This window comes from Phaenicophaeus curvirostris, chromosome 1 (genome assembly GCF_032191515.1).
Source record: "Phaenicophaeus curvirostris isolate KB17595 chromosome 1, BPBGC_Pcur_1.0, whole genome shotgun sequence".
Classification (NCBI taxonomy): domain Eukaryota; kingdom Metazoa; phylum Chordata; class Aves; order Cuculiformes; family Cuculidae; genus Phaenicophaeus; species Phaenicophaeus curvirostris.
The window spans coordinates 79,225,545-79,246,157 of record NC_091392.1 but is presented as its reverse complement, the minus strand read 5'-3'; the positions used below and the strand labels follow the sequence as shown (position 1 = coordinate 79,246,157).

Below are 20,613 nucleotides of genomic sequence, written 5' to 3'. Positions count from 1 at the left end.
ATTTCTCACTGACTGTCGCTCAAGTATTTATCAGTAATGCTGTCCTGCACTGCCCAGTTGTACTGAGAGGTGAGCTTTCAGATCTTCCCAGCCTCTGCTGGTGGCTCTGCCCTTGTTCTTCCCAGGATTACATTGCCTTTGCAAAGGCGCACTTTCACAGTGGTTTTTTTTTTGTCTATCCAGCAAACACATAGGACCTCTCTGTGATGCATACTTGCAATACTGAGCACTCACGTATGTGAGCAACCCCTCTGTGGTCAAGGAGACCATACAAACCTTGCTTGCAGATTGATTGTGAGCAATCCTGTGGGACTCATATTAGGGTGTAAGATTCAAACTGCTTGAGGCTGTAAAGCAGTCCTGTCAACTCAAGGTACATTTAAACTAACTTCTCAGTATAGTTTGTGAGTTACAAGAAGGCTTGTCCTTCATCTCTTGTGATTTCATATGTGTGAGTGGAATGTCATCACTACACAATGAGAAGACTCATTATCCCCAGAAGGATGATGAGCCCATTTTGTCTTAAGAAAAGTTTATTAAGTCTATGTTCTTTCCTGGTAATTCTGTCTTGGTTATTATTGGAACAGGAACTGAAGCGATGCAAAAGGTAGAAAGGCAAAGAATCTATTTACAGACACTTCTTGCTTGCTGGCACTGAAAAGTGTAGACATTTTAAGTAGGTACAGCAAAGCATTAAATCTTTCCATGTTTTGTCTCAGAATTGCAAAAGTAGACTGGCCTAAAAGTCTGTCTGAGGAATTGGTTACTAATACCCCCAGTTTTCTTGTTGATATGTCACTGTTCCTATGAGCCCCAGCCTGGATGAGAGGGCCTTTGGGGCAGTTCACACTGAGGGCTGATCTGGTTGCTGGACTGAACCACTGACATAGTGGTACACAGCTACTCTTCCTTCTTATTGGGAAAATAAATGGTCTTATTTGGACCAGAGTTTAGCTATACTTGGTGATTTATATGCCTGTGTATTTCCACATCTTTTCAGGTTCTAGAGGGTAAAAAAGGGCAAGAACAAGTTTCTGAACACAGGTAAAGTGACTAGCAGTGTGAAGACTTGAAATGTTATCAGAGTAGGTCTTCTTCACTCCTCTGGTGAAGCAAAAAGATGGAAAATTTCGATGCATACAGGAAAACTCTGGCTACAAGGTGGGGTATTTTTTTCCTTTGTCTTGCCCTAGTTTTCTGTTCAAATGATCCAGATCTTATAAAATGTAGTTCTAATGGCACTAATCCACACAAATCCCTCCTGCCTCTAACATGCTTGTACAGGCACAGTCACAGCAAGTAAGGTTGTTCCAGTATCTTGCAGCTAATGAAGGATTTTCATCAGTGCATATGTAGACCTTGTAGTTCTGTTGGGGAAAAAAAGGTCTTTAAATTTTCTGAAGTTTACCTTCAGGGAAGCTTGTGCCCAACAAAAAGAGTGGTATTCAATGTGGTTTCTGAAGTCCAAATATCTTCTAGTGTAACAGCGCAACCAATAAGATGCAAAAGAGGCTCACTTGTATTGTCAGAGAACAGGATCCAGCCATTGGAAAGGGCCAGTCCATGGCATATGCATTGCAAGCCACTCTATTGGATCAGTAACTCATTTGAAAGGAGGGGCATGGAGAGGGTTAGATCATGGATATTTTCCACAGTACATTAGTTAACATGAATTATAGGAAAAAGTTATTTTAGTTGTGAAGAGAACAGTCCAAGAAACCAATTAAAAGAGTGGACTCTAGGGGGTATATAATCAAAGAATTATGTGTGAAGTTCAGTGTGTAACAGCTGAAGTCAATGTCTAGAGGGGCATCGTAGTGGATGGGTGACGAGAAACTGTCTTCAAGAATCATCACCTTTATCTGGGTGAACACTGAAACCTATGGCTTACTATCTGATGACTGTATTCGTAGCCTGAGTGAAAGAACTGGGATAACCAACCATGAAACACTACCCTGCCACCAAACCCAACCAAAAGAAACAGGGTGCAGGAACAGGCTATACGATGTTTTTCCTTTCTGCACCAAGTCTGACCCCATTTTGAATAACAACAGGGATAAAGAAGTAAAATGACTTAACTAAGGAGTCCCAGCACTCCTGATGTTAAAATTGGGAGCAAATGCACATGCCTCTTTCCCTGCTTTGTTCACGAAGCTCTTTCTCACAGAAACCAGTGGTGGTCTCAGTAGAGCATAAAATGTATTCTTTTTGGTGAGTTTATTGCTCACATGACCTGACTTCTCATGCTTTTCATTTCATTTTTATAATGGAAGGTATCATGACATGATGCTTAAAAGGTAGTTTGTGCTTCTTCTACTTGTATCTGTTCTGTAATTAAATAAAGACCTTCAGACTCCAAAGAAACTATTCCAGTACCTTTTTTCTGTGGTAAATTATGACCAAATAACAAAATGTTTTAAACTCTCGAAGACTGTAACTAAATACAGCCAGCATTCCCCTTCTTTCTGAATTACAGCAAGAGAGCCAAATTCTCTGTGGTGGCTCAGGAGATCAAGGGCACTTACTCATAAATGAACACGCATGCTTACTACACTGTAGGTACATTGTATTGGGAATAGTGCTGTCCACATGTTGAGATGGTGAATGTCTAAAACTAAGCCAAACAGTTCCTGTTCCTGAAATCCCTTCCTTGAGAGCATAGAGTCATTTCATAGTATAGGTGTAAACTACATTGGCTTTTTCTGGTGTGTCTTGAAAGCCAAATGAATGTCTGTATTTACAAAGGACCACGAAACAAATTCTGTGAGTAGAACTCTACTGTTAGTAAGTGATCACTGCCAAGTGTGCAGAGCCTGAAAAGGTCTGTTATTGAGGTCCAGCACAGGGTTGCTGCTGTGAAGACTTGTCATCATTTGATGTCTCTAAAAAGCTTTTAAGTTCTGTAGTAAACATGGTGACTACTCTAAAACCAGAGCAGCAATGGGGTGCCAAATGTTCTGCTTGGAGATCTTGGGCAGTAACAACACTTCTGGCTGTGTTAGCTGGATCTGAGAAGCAAGACAGCTGCTCAGTGAATTTCTGAGATAGCCCACCATCTCCTGGTCTGATACTGTAGCTTCTTTATTTTGTAATTTGGACTCATCTTTGACCTCCCAAGCTGAATATTTGTAAACTGTGTTTTAGAAAATTTCACCCAAAACAGTCATACCAATTTTAAATGCAAAACAAGGAAAATACATTATATTACCCATGTTAAAAATATTCTGGAATTTATTCTGGAATTTATTCTGCGAGGCCCTAGCACCTTTGTGACTCAGGGGAAAAAAATGGAAATTTTGAAGTGCATCCCCTGCATTGTGAATGCTCTTTTTTTCACCTTAAAGAACACCTGACCATGTTGTAATCCTCTGAAAAGCCACACTGATTTAATGAAGGCTCTTTTATCAGCAAAAGCCTTCATCACTGAGCATTGTGCAACTCCTGTGCAGGACTGGACTTCTAGTGCACATCACTTACAACTAAAGGTATTGCACCACCCTCCACCTCCCATGTTCACCCAGAAGTGCAGACCCTGTCAAATGAGCAGCTGAAAGGGTAAAGGCAGACTTTCCCCACCGTGCTTGCTTACGCAGGACATTGGGATAAGGTACTGAGATAGGGAAATATAAGGCAACGGTGAGGAAGAAGCCTCCTTGGTTGGTTTTCCTGCTGGCAGGTGGATAGAAAGCAGGAGGAAGCTCAGCATAGCTGCTGAGAGGAGAGTATAACCCACCTAGGTTACAGAGCCTAGAGAAACACAAGAACAGTGACTGTGCACCAGGATGCAGAAGAGGGACTTGCGGAGCCAGGAAACTGGTGAAGGAAGCTGACATGGGTGAGGTGAGGTCTGGGATTAACTGATCAAAGAGGAGGGAAGGTAGAGTATAGATGGGGATGATGGGCCCAGGAGAAACAGAGATGAAAGGGCTTGGGTGTGGAGAGGGAAGGAGGAGTGAGTAGATGGATGGTGACAGAAATGGTGGGAGCAGAAGCAGGAAGTCAAGGAGCATGCAGGGCAACTGACATCGGATGAAAAGACAAGAGCTGGATTTTGGTTTCAGAACAGGAAAAGGAATGAGGTGTGGATGGGAAAGCAGAAATGGTAGGATAAAGAAAGAAAGAAAAGAAAGTAGGTGGCAGAAGTAAGAACTGTAACGTCTGATTGTGCAGTCCTAGCCCTGACTGTAACATGGGATCAAACAAGCCAAATGAAATTTGTGTGAGCAATCTGCCTTCTAGTACTTCCAAATTCTTGAAGTGCCTTGTTATCCATAATGCTGTCCATATTAGGTATGTTTAGGTGTGCATATATGCCATGTAGAACATGAAGTGGACAGACATACATGACTGTATAAATACAGTCTTCCAAGAGGCCATACAATGCAAAGACTGAAGCTCCAACACCTTTTATTTTTCTCCTTTTACATTTTACATTACGTATACCAGAAAATATCAAAGGAAGTACTTTTTACTGCAGTGTCTCTGAGACAAGTTGAATCATTTGGGTTGAAATGTCTGAGAAATCAAAATATCTGGAAAATTTTTAGTCCCCCACAGCTAGGAAGTCAAAGCTGCTGTAGTTTGTTGCAAATAAGTTTTCAGGATTTATTTTCCTTGCGAAGCTGAGAGCTTAAAAAAACCTGCATTCAACTTTGGAGAGTTAAACCCAGAGGTCTGTAGCAGTGACTTTCAAACCACAGTCTGTGATCCACAGGATCCATAGAGAGCTTTTATAAGGCCCGTGTAAAGGTATTTAGGAAAAACTTGACTTTTGCTCTAAAATCAAATTTTATATATAGAAATGAGGAAAAAAGGTTACAAGTCCTAAATGGTCAGTGTAAAGATATGAAGGAGACAGGAGACACTTCAAAATCAGGCATCCTCTTATGAAGTGACCAGTTCTACAGAGCCAAGGTTTAGCATTTGGGTATATAGTTTTATTTCATGTTCTTTGGGCCCCCTGTCTGCTGAAGATCATCTTTTCTGAGGAAGACAAATTTCCCCTCCCTACTGTAGCTTTAGTTTTTAGTTCCAGCTGGGTTATGCTGGTAATCTTGAGATACAAAATTATCTTCTGAATATATTGCAGTCAACTTCAGTTGTCAAGCATTAGCTGGATGCTATAAATAGGCAAAAAGTACAAGGAGGCCAAGTTGAAAATGTGCAGGAACCATGCCTTTTTTTTCTTTAAGGCAACCCTGAAGCTGTGATACATTTCATCATGTATAATATTTTTCATCTGAAAAGATATGCATGTGCTTTGTGGCTGTAGTAATTAACTGTACATAATGAAGCGCAGAATTTCACACTTTGAAGACGTGGTTGGGGGAGGATGGGTAAGTTTTTCTCAAGTTTTTTGCTTTTAGTCCTTTCTTGGAGGTAGCTTTCTGCAAGATTGGGTAGAAAGCAGAAACACATCTGTTTTATATTATATGATGGCTGTACTTTGGCAATGGAAAAGATGGCACTTCAAAAAAAAGAAAGAAGAATAAAAAAGAAAAGCTTGGCAACTACAGAATGGAGCAACAATTACAAGAACTATCTTAAAATTCCCAGGATTTGTAATTTATTTTTCCACGCTCGCATTTTTCTGATGTTGCTGATGTTAAAGGAGTGAGGCAGAGGAAATTCAGTAGGGTTTTACAAAGTACACATATCTCCGTGAAACAATCTCGTTTGTTCAGGTTGCCCCCACAGCAGCTGCTGTGATTAACATGTGGGTGGTAGCAAGAGAGACAGGAAGCAGGACTCATATGTTCACTTTAAAGAAAAGTGATAGGAGATCATGATTTTTTCTGTTGTTTTCCTCAGCCAGTGACCATGAAATAATGAAGATGGTCTCTCCCTTAGCTGCAGCTGTCTATGAGTGTAAAGCACAAGTAAAATTAATGCAGATGTGAGGCAACTTTGTGGTGAGAAAAGTTACTCAAGCAATGCAACAGTACCTGCTGCAGTTTCCACTTTTTCTATTCCTTTATACATTAACTCAGGAAACACTCTTCTCCCTCCCCCAATCATAGTAACATAATGTGGTCCCCAAGTACAAAGAGCTGAGACTCTGCTCATGTGGTAGATAGTTTCATCTTTTAGTAAAGTTGGTGGAAGCCAAGGATGCTGAGCATCTGTCTATATTTGAACAAGGCTATGGGGTGTGACATGTGAGCACCTTCCAAGAGTGTAGTAAGTGATGCATCCCATGGGGCTGCTTTTTGCATTCTCTCATTTGGAGAATGTCATGCTTCAGCCTTTGCAGGGCTGTGGGCTGGAAAGGCTGGGAATCATGCTTTCTCTGCAGCAGGGTCTGAGCTCTATGACGGTACCCCTAGGTCATTCAGCAACTTAGCCGACTTGAAATAAAGCACTGGAACAAAATATGTTCTAAGTGATTTTTAAGTAAAAGCTAATGTGAAAATGTGGGAGTCTGAACCAACGTAAACACATTAAATATAAAATTATTTTCAAATGTAGTAAAGAAAAAGAATACTATTCCTGCTCTTGAAATTCCCAAAGGACACATTTTCCCCTCTGAGTCATCATTTAATTAGATTATATTTTATTAGACATTCTTTACAAATTTTAAAATACTGCTATTATACATGCACAAAGGAAAATAATTTTGAACAACTGTATGTAGGCATTCATTGAAGTCGACCACAAAACAGCAACATTTTATGTCAGTTATCAATGTACTCGATATGTATATCTAAAGTGCATTATGTTACAAAAAATATGGAAAGTCAGCAGCACCAAGATACGTTCACAAAATAAATACACCAGTCAACAAAATAAATTATGGTAAATGTGAGAATAATAATTGATTTAGCCTTAGCCAAAAAAAAAAAAAAAAAAAAAAAAAGAAAATTCACAATAACCAAATGTGCAGTTTCAGAGAGCAATGGGGGAAAAGGTTTTATTCTGAGCATTTACAATATTTACAGGTAATAAATATTTTAATACTTCCCATATGTTCACTATTACAGAATACTGCAATATGTCTTCCAAAAATTTCTTGCTGAAAATGTCAGCGCCTCCTGCAAAGAAAAAAAGAACAGAAAAAAAATAGAAAAATTAATTTTAATTTCAAGTACTTGGACATAAAATTAATAGCAAGAGTGCCACAGACTATAACAGGTATGCCTTGCTAGTGAACATTTAAAATAATAGGGCCTGTTTAACAACGCTACAGTTTTAGACAGCTTTTCAAGCCCTCTGCCATGTTTTCTTCAGTGCAATCAGCTAGCACTAGGAAGACCTACAGTTTGTCACAACAGTGAAGCCATCTCTTCCACTATATTTTACACTTGGAGAAATAGGAAGGGCCTTTCTTTGGAGCTTTATGCAAGAAGATTCCTGAGTGTTATGGGTAGAAAAATTGTATCAGCCTATAGTGTTAAGAGCTAAAAAGATGGAGAAATTTACTCTGAAGATAAGAAAAAAGTCCTTATTGAACACTGTCAATCATGTGCCTGCTGTGTTAACTGCTTGGGTGTGATGTCAGGCTTCTTATTAAAACACTCCCACAGGCCTTATTTCATCTATCTTTCCCACATTTATCTTTCCCCTTGTTAGACAAGGGGCTGTTTATCTTAGAGGTATATACATTTCTGTGCTGTCATGTACATAAGTACCTGCAGTACTCAGGCAGTAAAGTCCGCTCAGGTCTTGAAGTGAACATACCCTTGACAACATGTCTCTTTAGGTGCCTGAATGGATGAAAAGACTATAATCTTGAAACTCTCCCTCTGCGAGTCAAAATCTTGGTCCTGAGAGAAAACAAGCATCTTGCTGTGTTAAGCGCCTGACTCCCACAGCATTCAGTCAAAGCTGACACAGTCAGCTCTATACAGCTCTAAGATTTGGGAGTTTTCTAAGGAATGCTGGCAGCCTGGTGTGAGTTTTGTACTCCTCCCTTCCTTGTGAAGGAATGAGGACAAAAGCAGAGCCTGCTCCTGTCAGTGTACTACTTATACTAAATATTATTTTATTTCTTAGCAGTACTACAGGAAATGCTGAAGGGTTGGACTTTTTTCCCTTCTGTCCCTGTGAACAGCACATTTCTGTAATGGATGTTTGTTCCCTGGGAAACAACTATAGGGTAGAATATGAAGTTATTGGATGGAGCAGGATTCTCTCCCCTGTTCCTGGATGGAAGACTGAAGCTATGGGTTATGTTCCACATGGCAGACGTGTGTGGGTGTAAGATACAAAAAAAAGGAAATCCTTGAAAGCTGAAGAGGTTGGGGTTTTTTTATGTGCACACTGAAAATGAGACTACATTTAACATTAGGGAGCCTCATTTGAAATGTTTCTTAGGAAATTATGTAATAACATCTTCATTGAATTGGAATGGGAGTATAGCTGGAATGTCCATTAGAAAGAATTTTTTAAGTGCCTGGAATGGAAACACTAGCATGGTGCTCCTTAGTAATTAACTAGTAATATTAGGGTGTATTCAGTCTATATTGCAGTATGTACAATAATGGTACATAATTCATACAGCGTGACTGCATGTGTGTGTCTGCACTACACAGGCCTATTTTTAACAGGGTAACATTTTCAATTTGGCTTTGATTTTAGGCTTTGTTTTAGAGTTTAATCTAAGCCACATCTTGACAATGGACTCTGTATCAATGGCTACTTGCAAGCTGCTTTCTGTGATTTGATTCTAGATTTTGCAACACTGGCTTCTTTTATGAGACACTTCCAGTAGTAAGTCAAGAGATCTAGAGATTATATTATTTTTGTTTTTTTTCTAATCTAAACGCAAATTCTGGGGCTGAGATTGGGTGGAAGGAATTGGCTTAAGGATTTTCTTTCAGTGTGTTGAGCAGAAAAGAAGAACAAAGAAACAATGAAAAGCACACTGTAAAGTTTATCTTTGCATCTCCTTGACATTTGCCATTGTGCATTGTGCTTATCTGCTTCTTCACTGCAAAATAATGATGCTTCTTCTAAGCTGCAGCTAGCCTTAGGGATGCTACAAAAGCATCTTCCTTGTCCCCCACCCGCAGATAGAGTAGAAGCTCCTCATTCAGCTCAGTCCAGCTGACGAATCAACCTCATTTAGAAGTGGTCATCCCCCCAATCTAAAATGTGCTTGCTCACCTGGAGCCCACAATCACATAGAAAATTGCACTGAACATGACTCCCCCCCATCTAAAGTGCATGAAAGTATCTGAAACTTGCTCTCATTTAAAGTTTAGAAATTATATCTTTTGCGAGCCTACTGGGATAACTACAGTCTCTTCTACTAGCAGTTTCTTAAGAGATGAACCAACATGGTATGCTCAGTACTTGTGAAGGAGGAGTTTTGTTTTCCTGTTTTATGGTTTCTCTTTGTTTAATCATCTCCAAATCATCTACCTTTAGCAATCTGGACTCTGCAGTAAAGCTGGCTTCCTTTGGTCATCCAACCATACTTGAAACAGAAAGGCTGAACTAGGAAAATTAGCAGGGTTGTACCTGTCATTCTTTTACATATCCCATTGGATATAAAACCAAAGACACAGTAGTGAGAAAAGAAAATAACAGCTGAAATTCTCCAGCATGGTTTTTCCTTACATTCAAGATTTCTCTATGTTTTGAGATGGGAGATGGGTCCTATTTATTGGCCATCACAGTTCCTTAATAGCTATTGAAACGTCAGGCATCTCCTGACCAGAATCCTGAAGCATTCCCTTCCTAAGGCACTGAGACAAACCAGCCTCTCCTCCTTCGCTGTTGACTGCTGCAGACATGCTAACTAGGTCATGGTCATGGACATGAATGCTGGTATCTCCTGTAGATGAGAGCAGAAGTTGAGGCGATGGAGCACATTGTGAAGTGTGGCCTGCAAAGCTTAATTTAAGACTGTATTTTAGTAAATCCTGCAGCTAAAGTCTCTGTTCTAAGGGATTATTTACATCTCTGACAAAGTGAAGGGGAAGGGGATAGAAAAGGGTGGGTTTTTCTGTCATTGAAAATGCAAACATTTAAGGACAATTGAGGAGCAGAGCCCCTGACTTTGTCTGCAAGCCTGCAGACTTCCACTCAAGCTGAGATGACTGCAAGCAGATGAGTTGCTTGGGGCACTTAGGCTGAAGTCTCCAGCTCACCACTGCCCTGAAAAGTTTGTTATCGTACATGAAGAAAGCACATCTCTCTCCAAAAGCAATGCTAAACATTTTTCAGCACCAATGTGATTGTTTCAAGAGCTGGCAGAAAGATGCAGCTGAATTAAAAAGTTCTAATGGCAGGGAAAATTTTATGCTGAAAGGCTGGTCTGCATTGTTTGCAGATATTACTAAGAGAGAACTTTTCTGTGTTCTCCCCTAAGGTTAAACAGTAAAATGAAAAACTGTAAAGTAAGGGTGGGAAAATTGCCAAAAAGGGGAGGCGTTGAGAGGGAGGAAAGGAAACTTCACCATTTTATAGATGGAGAGACTTAAAATAAAATTCAAAGCTTTCAATCTGCTGAGGCCCAAGTGTGAGACCAAGATCTGATGTGAGAGACACTGTGGTTAAAACAGTAAAAGAAATAATAATGGCTATCATGTGCTTTCTTTTTGCAGAATTAACTCTACCTACTACTCATTCAGCTTCTCGAGGCTCATTTTGGCAATAAGTAGTTTACTTCAATTGTTTGTCATAGAAAAAAAAAAAGACTTTGTCACCAGTGCAAAGTGGAAAGGGCACTTACCTCCAGAAAGTACCTTGAGACTCTGCCTGCTTGAAAAGCCATTGCCCATTTATGAGCATAAAGGTGTGCTATTATTCTAGGTTTGAGTGAGGCCTTACAGAAGGGTAACAATTTCAGCAAATATATGGTATGTCCCTGAAAAGAATACTAGCAGAATTACCTTAAAGTGTGACTATGTGTAGTGACAGAGTTGTCCAAGGATGGGCTCTCGGTCATGCTGCTTCCATACATGCCAGAATTTAGCCAAGCTGAGCGAGCTCGTCTCTTTTTCTTCTCTTGTTCCTTACGTTTTCCAGGCTTTGCTTTCTTTTTCTTCCCTGATACCTTCAGGGGCTGCTCCTTGTAGGTCTGTGATTTGTTTGTCTCCTGAGTTAGGTATCTGCCCTCATCTTCACTACCAAACCGGACAGGGTAGTTCTTTGTGTTGGTAGCAGGCTTGGGGTTAGGTGAAACCTCTGAAGTTGCATGGATTTCTGCAGTGTTGACACCTTCAATTAAATTTTGAAGGAATATTCTTCTTCGCAAATCTTGGATTGACTTGCCTTTGTCATGCAATAGCTGGTGCTCTGATACAGCCCGTTTGCTAAAGAAAGAAGAGAGGAGGAGGGAATCATTTAGAATTTGGTTATTGGCCAGTACTAGGCAGAGCTCCTCTCTCATCTGACAGAGGTGATCATAATGACTGTATACCAGCTCTCAGATTTGGAGACATCCAGTTAAGCCAGACTGCTGGAGCAAGTCCTGCTTCTCAGAGTAGCTGCTCCCTATAGAGAAGGGAAAGACCTAAGCGGGTAATAATTCTCAGCTGACTGATCACACATCACTAGACCTGGAGTTGGATTAGTCACTGCTCTGTTCTAGGGAAACATTGCAACTCTTAATATATCACACTTCAGAGAGTTAAAGCAGGAAGGCAGTTGTCAGAGACAGAAAAACTAAAGGGTCAGATAATGGAGCACTGCAGTCAAGCAAGAGAGGTAATAACAAGTAGTTATACTGAAGCCGGAAGCAGTGTTTATACAGCATCATTCTAATAATTTCATTCTGCTCAGTCATGTATTTTAAAAACATAAATAAATACATAAAAGCGCATTTCATTTCTAAATTTAAATAAGTGCAATTGCAGGAGTGTAATGGAAAAACGTTTGAATTTGAATGCCTAAACCATAGCCACTTCAGTCTATAATGAGCTATCCAGAGAGGCAGCAGCCTGAGCATCAGCAGAGTTGAGCCTTAGTCACTTCTGTTGATTTTACTGCTTGGCCACTTGTGTCTAATTATTGTTTTAGATGCCTTTCTAGTATTCCTTTAAGCATGAACTTTCGGGCACAGATTTCTTGTCTTCTGTGCTCTCTAACTTTTATGCTAGTCCTCTTCCATAGATCTTCTTCAAGAGCATCCCAGTTTATTTGAGTGGGTCTCTGGTACTTTTCCAGAGTTCATGACCTTTCATGACCAGTAATCTCTGTCTTGTTTTTGAGGAACTGGGATATGGTTAGCTCTCTGTCTTTTAGAGATGTTGTACTGGCAGAGAAGGTATGAAATATTGAAGAAAGAAGAGGTAAGTGGCACCTGGATAATAAATAACCGTGAGAAAATATATGCTTTTTCCTTGATGTGGGATAGACACACAGCTGCACTGCAAACCACAGAAAGAGTGCAAGCTGGGATTTTAGCTGTGTTCCCATGAATGCTATAATACAGTTTATCCTTCCAATTGCCCTACTTTAGTGTGCTGAGATTGGCTATGTGTCCTCTCATCTTGCATCAGGGTACCGCATGTGACTGGATTCTTACTGGCCAAAGAAAATGAATTCACTGCCTTGCTTGTAGTATAATTGCTTGGTCAGTTAGTGGGATAACTGCATGTGGGTGAAATGGGAGAAGATATAACTGCAAGTGGATATTCTTTCCTTCCACCCCACCCCTAAATATCCTGCTATGCTACCAGGTTTCAAAATGTAGTGGATAAAGAGAGCATGCTAAATGACTGGGAGCATTCTGCAGTTTACCTTCCTGATGCCTTTCAGCCTAGTTCTTCAGATTTGTGATCTGATCAACAGCAGAGCTATTTGAAATTAGCAACTTCAAATAACATTGGTTTAAGAGCATCCTCTTTACTTTTTGTCTTTGTAGAACTGCACTTTTTGAGTGTTGGGTTCAAGTGGTATTACTTGGCATTAAAATTCAAACAGCAGCTTCCCCCCATTCCACAGAAAGACTGAAAGATGACTGTTGTTCTTTTGCAAAGTCATACAGTAGGGATACTTGCTTAAAATCCAGCCTAGATACACACAGGTTTGTAAGCACAAATTTGACCAAACATTGCCTGTTTTAAGCACCCCCAAATCAGTTTTGGGTGACTTCAGGCTTTAGAGCAAGTATTTTGTCATTCAACTCAATGTGGCTAAGGAAAAATGCCATGTGATAATACACAGCTGAACCGATACTGTTTCTTTCTCTTCAGCAGAGCTATGACCATTAAGATAAGCTCAAGATCTCCCTGAGGAGAATTTTTTTGACCAGTGCATTCCTTGAAGCTCTCCAATAGCCATCTCTAATGACCTTCTCATTAAGGTCAGTCTGATAATAAGTACACTAATAAAACTAGCACCTTGGACTCTCCCGAGTAGCATCCTTCTGTGTTGCTTGTCAAGCTGTCCACTGTAGTTCACATTACACTCCTTGCTTCAGTAATTTATTTTCCCAGGATAGTTGCATGGGAAATGCAGTTCTCCTTTCATTCTTCTAGTTTATAAAAAAACATACAAAAAACTTAGGGCTTTACTGAGTCTAAAACACATCTCATACGATGAGCAAAACTTTCCTACTGCCTCTTGTAAAATACAAGGATAATTCCTTTTATCACAGACAACCTAAAAGCTGCCTTAATCCTGTAATGTGTATTTGGTCAATCTAGCCACTGTGACAAAACCTTGAATCGCTGAAGTCTCTTATTAAAGTTCTCTTGATTGAAAAGCTATTCCATTGTACAGAGCTGAAACCTAAAGAAATGGTTCCAGTACATACAAGGCAGTCAAAGAGCATTACAAGACTTATATCTTGTGTGAGTATGCATTTCCAAAATAATGCAGCGATTGATGTGTGAGGAGTTAGTGTGCCAAAGAGGGTGGGTTTCTGTTTAAATGTCTGTATGATATTTAGCAGCTAGTCTGGCCCCAAATAACATTCTGCTATTCCAGATCATTGTATAACATTACGTAGTGTTACATTTCACATGACTTTTATTACTCAGCCAGACTTAAGGATTACATTTTACCTACCAATTTCCTTTGTATGCTGTAGATTAAAAATCTTCTAAAAACAAAGAAGATGTGGTAGATACATATCTCTCTGACCTTCTGCCTCAGTTATTCAAACAACTCCTCTACTTGTAAATCAGGGGAAAATACTTGCTCAAGAAGGCTGATGTAAGAAGTGCTTCATAGTGGAGATATCAACAATATCTCACCCACACACAGAGTAGGAAGGCAATGGAAACTGGAATGATTGCATTTGCATACTGGGTACAGTATGTAAAAAAATATTAGGCTGTTAGGGTTAGGATGACCCATTAGAGGTCCCACCCACCCTTCCACAAAATTCACTTCTCATTCAAGGAAAAAAATAGTCTGACCTCAAACCAAGTGCAGTAAGTGCTAAGATTACATGTAGAAGGCACTTTTGAAAGAAGGATGTTGATGTTTTGTATTTGATGGGAGTATGCAAGCTAATTACTGTATCCAAGTACACTATGCACATACGAGACTTATTGTCTCGTTAGGGGGAAAACAGTAGAAATCCATGACTTGTGACTATTACAACTTCATGCACTTCCAGATATGCTGTTCTTTTCAGGAAGATTCTTCATTTTTTACCGCACCGCCCCTCCCCCTGCCTTGATATCTAGCCTCACTGAGAGGCAACATGCTTCAAGCAACAAATTTCTGTCTCAGAGTTGCTCTTATTTAACCATTGTTAGCCCTGATTATTCACATTTGGTCTGATCACAAGTTCCACAAAATAAGTGGAAAGGATTCAGTCAGCTCTCCATCTGGATTTTGTGAGACTGAGTGCTCTTGCCGCTGGCTCCAAAGGGAGTGAAAGCTGCTCAACCTATCTCAGGCTTAGGAAAAATATTTTGAACAGATCTGGGGACATGATGCTGTAGTGTCTGGGCACGCTGATAAAAATATCTAATTTCACTTTGAGGCATTACTGGGTTTCTCAGAAGTTCTTTAGTAGCTAAAGCATTTCTATAACAAATAATACGTTTGGCAATCTTTTCTTGGGACACTTTGATATTGCTTTCCATGAGAGATTTGCCTCAGTAAAGTCTGTAGAACCAGGCCTATGTGATTTTTATTATTTTAGCATGCTAAAATAATGTGCTTCAGTATTCTCATCCATTGCTGGTTTAAGCATTTCACCGAAAAAAAAAATATCTCTGGGTCTACATGAGTTATTAACCATTAGCTCTAGGAATGGTTTGTGGTGATATTAAAACAGGACACATGTTTGAGTGTGGTGTCTGTGTTTGTGCTGTACCCACAAACAAAACTACATGAATGCCACTAACTGACAGCTAACTCATTTCTGGTGTGTGTTTTACATGCCATAGCAAAGAAGGAGCAGAGAAATGCACTTCAACTCTAGCTTACACTTTATCCCCCCTCTTGTTTCCCGTCTGTTAGGACAGAATGAGGATGTTGGGAAGACCACTAACATTTTTAAACGAGTGTTAGAAGAACACCAGCTTCACATAAGAGAATGAGTATTTCTTAGAAAATCTAAGTTTATTAAAACCAACTTTGGCTTAGATCCAGGTCAGAGTTTCTTAGCCAAGGAAATGCAGCATTTGACTGTGTTGCAATTATTTTCATATTCTTTGTTTCTGAAACTGAAGTTTAGTTCCTCTATAACCCAAGAAAAGCAAATGCTCTCAAATGAAAGAAATAGCTCAATAATAGTTTACAGGAGTACAAAACAGCAAACCATTAATGGACTGGGAAAAAGACACTGTAGCATTATCAGCAATAATACGTTCTACACAATTTGCTGTGGGAGATTTGTAATAGCTGTCTCGCTGGTGCCAAAGTTTAGGTGTGTCTTAAGTAACTTCACCTGGAGGATTTATTTTTCTTTTTGTTGCTTAAATGGCAGAGGAAGTGCTATTTGGAGATCTTGTCCTTATGTGTATAATAAAAGAGTTACAGGGAAATCCATCTGAAATAGTTTGCTGTCACATTTCCCTATAAGATGTGATTGGATTTTCCAATTGTCTTTCTCCAGCTTGACTTCCTTTTGCATTTAGTAACAATACACCCCTCCACACTATGAATTAAGTGTTTCTTCCTTAGAAAATCTGATGCAAGTCCAGGGAAAGCCAGCGAGTTAGTTATGTGAGACAGCTTCTCCTACATCAGCTCAGTGGCTTCTCTTGTGCACTTTGCTTAGGCAATATTAGTACAAACCATGATGATTATTTTGGAAGGAGCAAAAAGTTCCTTTCCTGAACAGACTCTCTTAAGTTACATTATCATTTATCAAAAAACATACTTCTGCCTCCAAGTCTGATACTGACTCCCTTTGGATTTTTTTATTATTTTTTTTCCCTGGCAGAAATCCAAATAAATTGTTCAGTATTTCAGTTTCATGATTGCCCCCACTACAGCGTGTTTCCTCTGCCCTTATCAATATTGGCTCCATGCCAGTGCTGGCGAAGTGTATGGTACTTAACTGCACGCACAGCGGTTCGATCGAACGGGATGCTCCCTCCTAGCCCCCCAGCCCCAGGGCGCAGAAAGGTGCATGGGCAGCAGCACACGCTGCACAAGCACAGCCTCATAGCTGCTCCCCACGGAACCAGAGACCCTCAGCTTTAATATCTCCTTCTGGAGTGCTTTGTGAGTTCAGACAGGTGGAAAGCGCCCTTTCCCCTGCCCCGAACTCCCACTACCTATCCCTTAGACTACACCGGCGAGCATCTGGGGCAGGTAACCCCGGCGCTGCTCGGCTGCAGAACGGCGCTGGGAGCGCTTGCTGGAGGCTGCAGTCCCCGGCAGCCTCTGCCCCCCCTTCCCCAGCCCGCATCGTCACCGAAGCGAGGGAAAATAACCCAGAAATATCAAGAAAAAAAAAAAGAGAGAGAGAGAGAAACTCACAGTCTGCGGCTGATCCCCTCTACTGATCTCCCGCAGGAGGGCACGGAATAACTCAGCAGAAAGACTGCGAAACTCCACTGCTGGAAGAGTCTAGTGAACATTGTATCTTCCGGGTCTTGAAACCTGCAAGAAAAAGAAGATCGGTCCCATCAGTCCCGAGGGACACGCGCCACCGCCGTCCTCAAGCGGTCCCAGCTTTCGGCTTTCCCAGCTTCGAAGCTGTGAAGGCAAAACAAACTTTCTGGGCTCCCGGCAGCGGCTCGCTTCTTCCAAACTTCGCTCTGTCTCACTCCTTTCCTTGCTGTCTGTCTCTCCCTCCCTTTTTCCCTTCCTCTCTCCGTCTCCCGCTGCCCGGAGGCAAGATCTCTCTCTCAATATTAGTTGAAAAAAAAAAATAACCTAGCTCATACTCGAATCGGGTTAGAGAGACCGTCCGTTTTTCTCCTTGAGCCGTGTTCAATTTTAGTCTGCTAAGCTGCTGTCTCAGGGCTTTATGGTACAGGAGAAGACATCCTTGCAGATAAGGGAAGATTCCTCAGAGCCCGCTCAGCTACCCTCTTTGTAAACATACGCGCGGACACACACACACGCGGATTTAGGCGGGGGGGATTTATCTATACATCTGTCTTTAAATATACCTCGAAAATAAATTTTTTTTAAAAAAAAAAAGTCAGGTTCGCGTCCTCTGCTTCCGGAAAGTTGTGTCCACAATTCTGACAAGGAAAGTGAACTCGAGCAAAGGGCAGCCCGGCCGGAGAGCCCGAGGGGTCTAGGAGCAGCGGTGGCCCCGGGGAGGCTGAGGGGCTGGGGAGCGTGCTGGGCTCCGCAGGTTGGATTGGGCTGGAGGAGCCCGCGATGTTCACACGCTCCGGAGCCGCTTCTGGGAGACCTGCGGGAGGACGCAGGGTTTTGCAAAGAGATGGCGCCCTAGGAACATGTGGGGAGAGAGCGAGAGGTGAGAGCCCGGGCGGGATACTCACAGCCAAAAAGGAGACTAGAAATCGGCGCTTCCAGGGACAGGAATCAAAAAGGAGCGAAGAAAGGGAAACACCCGACGGCACATGCACTCAGCAGACCCTAAGGACTCCGGCCAAGCTCTTCGCATCTTCTGCAGCCAGGCTTTTCTCTCTCTCTCTTTCTCTCTCTCCCCTTCTCCACCTCTCCCTTTTTGTGTTTACCCCTAGGTCAGCGCCTCCCCTGCAGCAGCGCAGTGGAAAGGGCGATCTCCCCCAATCCGTGGGGGCACTTTCCAGATCCAGCCCGGGATCGCGGCTGCCTTTCCTCTCACACACCTACCGTTGTTCGTCGCGGTTCCCCTGTTAGCTGGAGGGCTGATTCCTAATGATGTTAATTGTACGCTACTCAGGGGGAGGGGGGAGGGCTGAGGGAAGGACTCGCAGTCTATGAACACAGGCTCTCCTGGCCAAAAAAGTAAATTAGTGGAAAGTTTTCTCCTCCTCTCTCTCCCTCTCTCTCTCTCTCTCTCTCTTCGCCCTCCGTCAGCCTGGCCAGGGCGCTGTGTCAGGTTGCGCTGCCGCAGCCGGTGGCCGGGAGGGCGGCCAGCGCCCCGCAGCCTGGAGGGACCGGACCCCGCGCCCCCCCGACGGAGGGGACCAGATTTTTCCATCACACTCATATAAAACAAAAAAAAAAAAACCACCCCAAAGGTAACACAATCCGCGCCTTTCTCCAGCCCAGCTTGCGCAGGAAAGCGCCCCCGCCTCTTACGGAGGAGAAAGCCCCGAGGGTTTGGTGTGCCCCTCGCCCCCACCTCCCGGCGGCTTTTCCGAAGGGAAGCGCTTCGCAAGCCAATCTCCTCTCTGACTGCAAAGGATGGGCTCTCCAGCACGCTGGGGCCCTGCCCAGGCGGGCAGAGAGGAACACCTGGGGACGCTGGCTCCGTCCCGGGAGCATCCCGGGACCCCTCAGCCCTCCGCGGGCGCCGCCGCTGCCCCCAGGGACGGAGGGGGCTCCTCTTTCTGCCCCCGAGCCTGACTGACGGCAAATGCTTTCCGAACACCCTCACAAGCCACAACAAAACCCCGAGGTGTGCCGGCTGGTCGCTCCTTCTCATCCTTCTCCCGCACTGAGGAGCCCTTTCTGGAGAAAGCGAGGCATTTTTCTACCTGCAGGTTATTTTGCGTTCAACGACACTTGCTGCCACAATATAAAAGCCCGGCTCCTGAGCCAAGTTTCATACCACATAGGCAAATAAAACCAAAAACATAAGAGCTGAAACAGAAATCATACTGAAAACATTAAATCGTTTATGCTGTAAATAAATTCCCTGAACACCTGGTAGGCTGTAAATTAAAATGTATAGCTAATAGGCTCCTTTGATTTACACTACCCTTTCGAATAATTAAAAATAATTGTGACATCCCCTGAAAACAGCCTCCACGCACTCACAGGTCTATTGCTCATGTTAAAGGTAAAGCGTCCATCCAATATTTTTAGAATTTCCTTTCCCCCAGAAATAAAATAATAAAAAAACACCCAACCCTTACAGACTCAGGAAAAATAAATAGCCTTTATAAACTTGGAATACTGAAGTTTCTTCACATTTTATTACTTCACCTTTTCCTTGAGTTACAGCCTTCTGCTTCTCAGCGATCACTCTGGCCAACAGTGGTTGATCTTCTCAGCAATCGCTTCCAAAACTATGTTCTATGCTTAAGAAAAAAAAAAAAAAAAGAAGTGAAACAAATAAAAGAAAGTAATACTTGTAAAAAGAAATCCAGCTCTACAGAATTTTTATTCTGCCTGCAACAGATTGGTGCTAAATAAATGGGTGTTAAAAGCAGGTGCTTTTCTCCCTTGCTGCTCTTTTTATTATGAAGAACAGGAGCTTCTCCTAATATATATATAGTGGGGGAGACACTTCACTATTGCTTTTATTGAAAAATCCAAACTTGTGACATCACTAACCACCTTCCTATGGTTGAGTTTGCCTCATCCGTGCCTCAGTGGGCTTGGGGGGGGAGGGGGGAGGGGAAGTGGGGGGGAGAGAGAGAAGAAAAAACATATACAGCCCAACTATGGCTTTGCTAATATGGCAGGAACTGAGCAGTGCCCAACCCGTTTAGGAGGCTTTACTATCATACCATGATACTATGCACCTCTGCCCCCCCCTCACCCCCCCCCCGGGGATGCCTGTTTGTCATCTGCTACAACCGGCGCAGCGCTTTTTCTCCCACCACCTACACAAATGCTTAACCCGTGAGCAAAGTCCTGCTGATACCTAGCCTCACCGCAAGCCTGAGCTCTGCTCCGTGGCGGGATGGGGCGAAAAATCCCCTCTGTCAGGTTTTAAACCCTCCCTTCCTCGCCAGACGGTGCCCGGAGAAGCAGTTCCTGGGAGGGACCCTCTGTCACCTGTGGCATCTCATCACGGCCGTCCCTCCAGGCCACCTCCGGGTGTCCCCTGGTCTCTGGGGGTGAGAGAATGAGGATGGACTAGAGGGAGGACCGGCGGAGCGATGCTTTGGCACGGGTGCGGGGAGGGGAATCGCGATTCCCCTCCCCGCACCCGTGCCAAAGCATCCTCCGCGCACAGGGCACTCCCGGGCGCGGCTGGTTCTGGGTCTAGGAGCAGGTAAAAGGAACAATTTTCTCGGAGTTTCACCTGTCCGCGCCTCGGTTACGGCGAGGCTCCCCGCCAAGGCGAGGTGCTTGCGGCGGCTGGTTGTTTTCCCAGCCGGGACGCACGGAGGGTTTGGCGTTTGGTCGGTCCTGGAAAAAAAGCTGCAGCCGCGGGGAGATGATGCAAAA

General features: G+C 42.6%; 1 protein-coding gene across 3 annotated transcripts; it reads right to left on the bottom strand.

Moving 5' to 3' along the window:
- Positions 1–6,591: 6,591 nt before the first annotated feature.
- PTHLH (parathyroid hormone like hormone) lies at positions 6,592–19,520 on the bottom strand. Of its 3 annotated transcripts, none has more exons than XM_069849871.1 (4): positions 19,420–19,520; positions 16,843–16,965; positions 10,839–11,261; positions 6,592–7,031 (listed from the first exon to the last, which is right to left on the bottom strand). In XM_069849871.1, the coding sequence occupies exons 2-4, from the start codon at positions 16,941–16,943 to the stop codon at positions 7,022–7,024; spliced, it is 534 nt and encodes a 177-aa protein (XP_069705972.1). In that variant the 5' UTR covers positions 16,944–16,965; positions 19,420–19,520; the 3' UTR covers positions 6,592–7,021. The 3 variants fall into 3 exon arrangements, with proteins under 3 accessions (XP_069705972.1, XP_069705974.1, XP_069705973.1); XM_069849873.1 differs by lacking the exon at positions 19,420–19,520 and adding an exon at positions 18,139–18,199; XM_069849872.1 differs by lacking the exon at positions 19,420–19,520 and adding an exon at positions 17,823–17,892.
- Between the last annotated feature and the right edge of the window lie 1,093 nt (positions 19,521–20,613).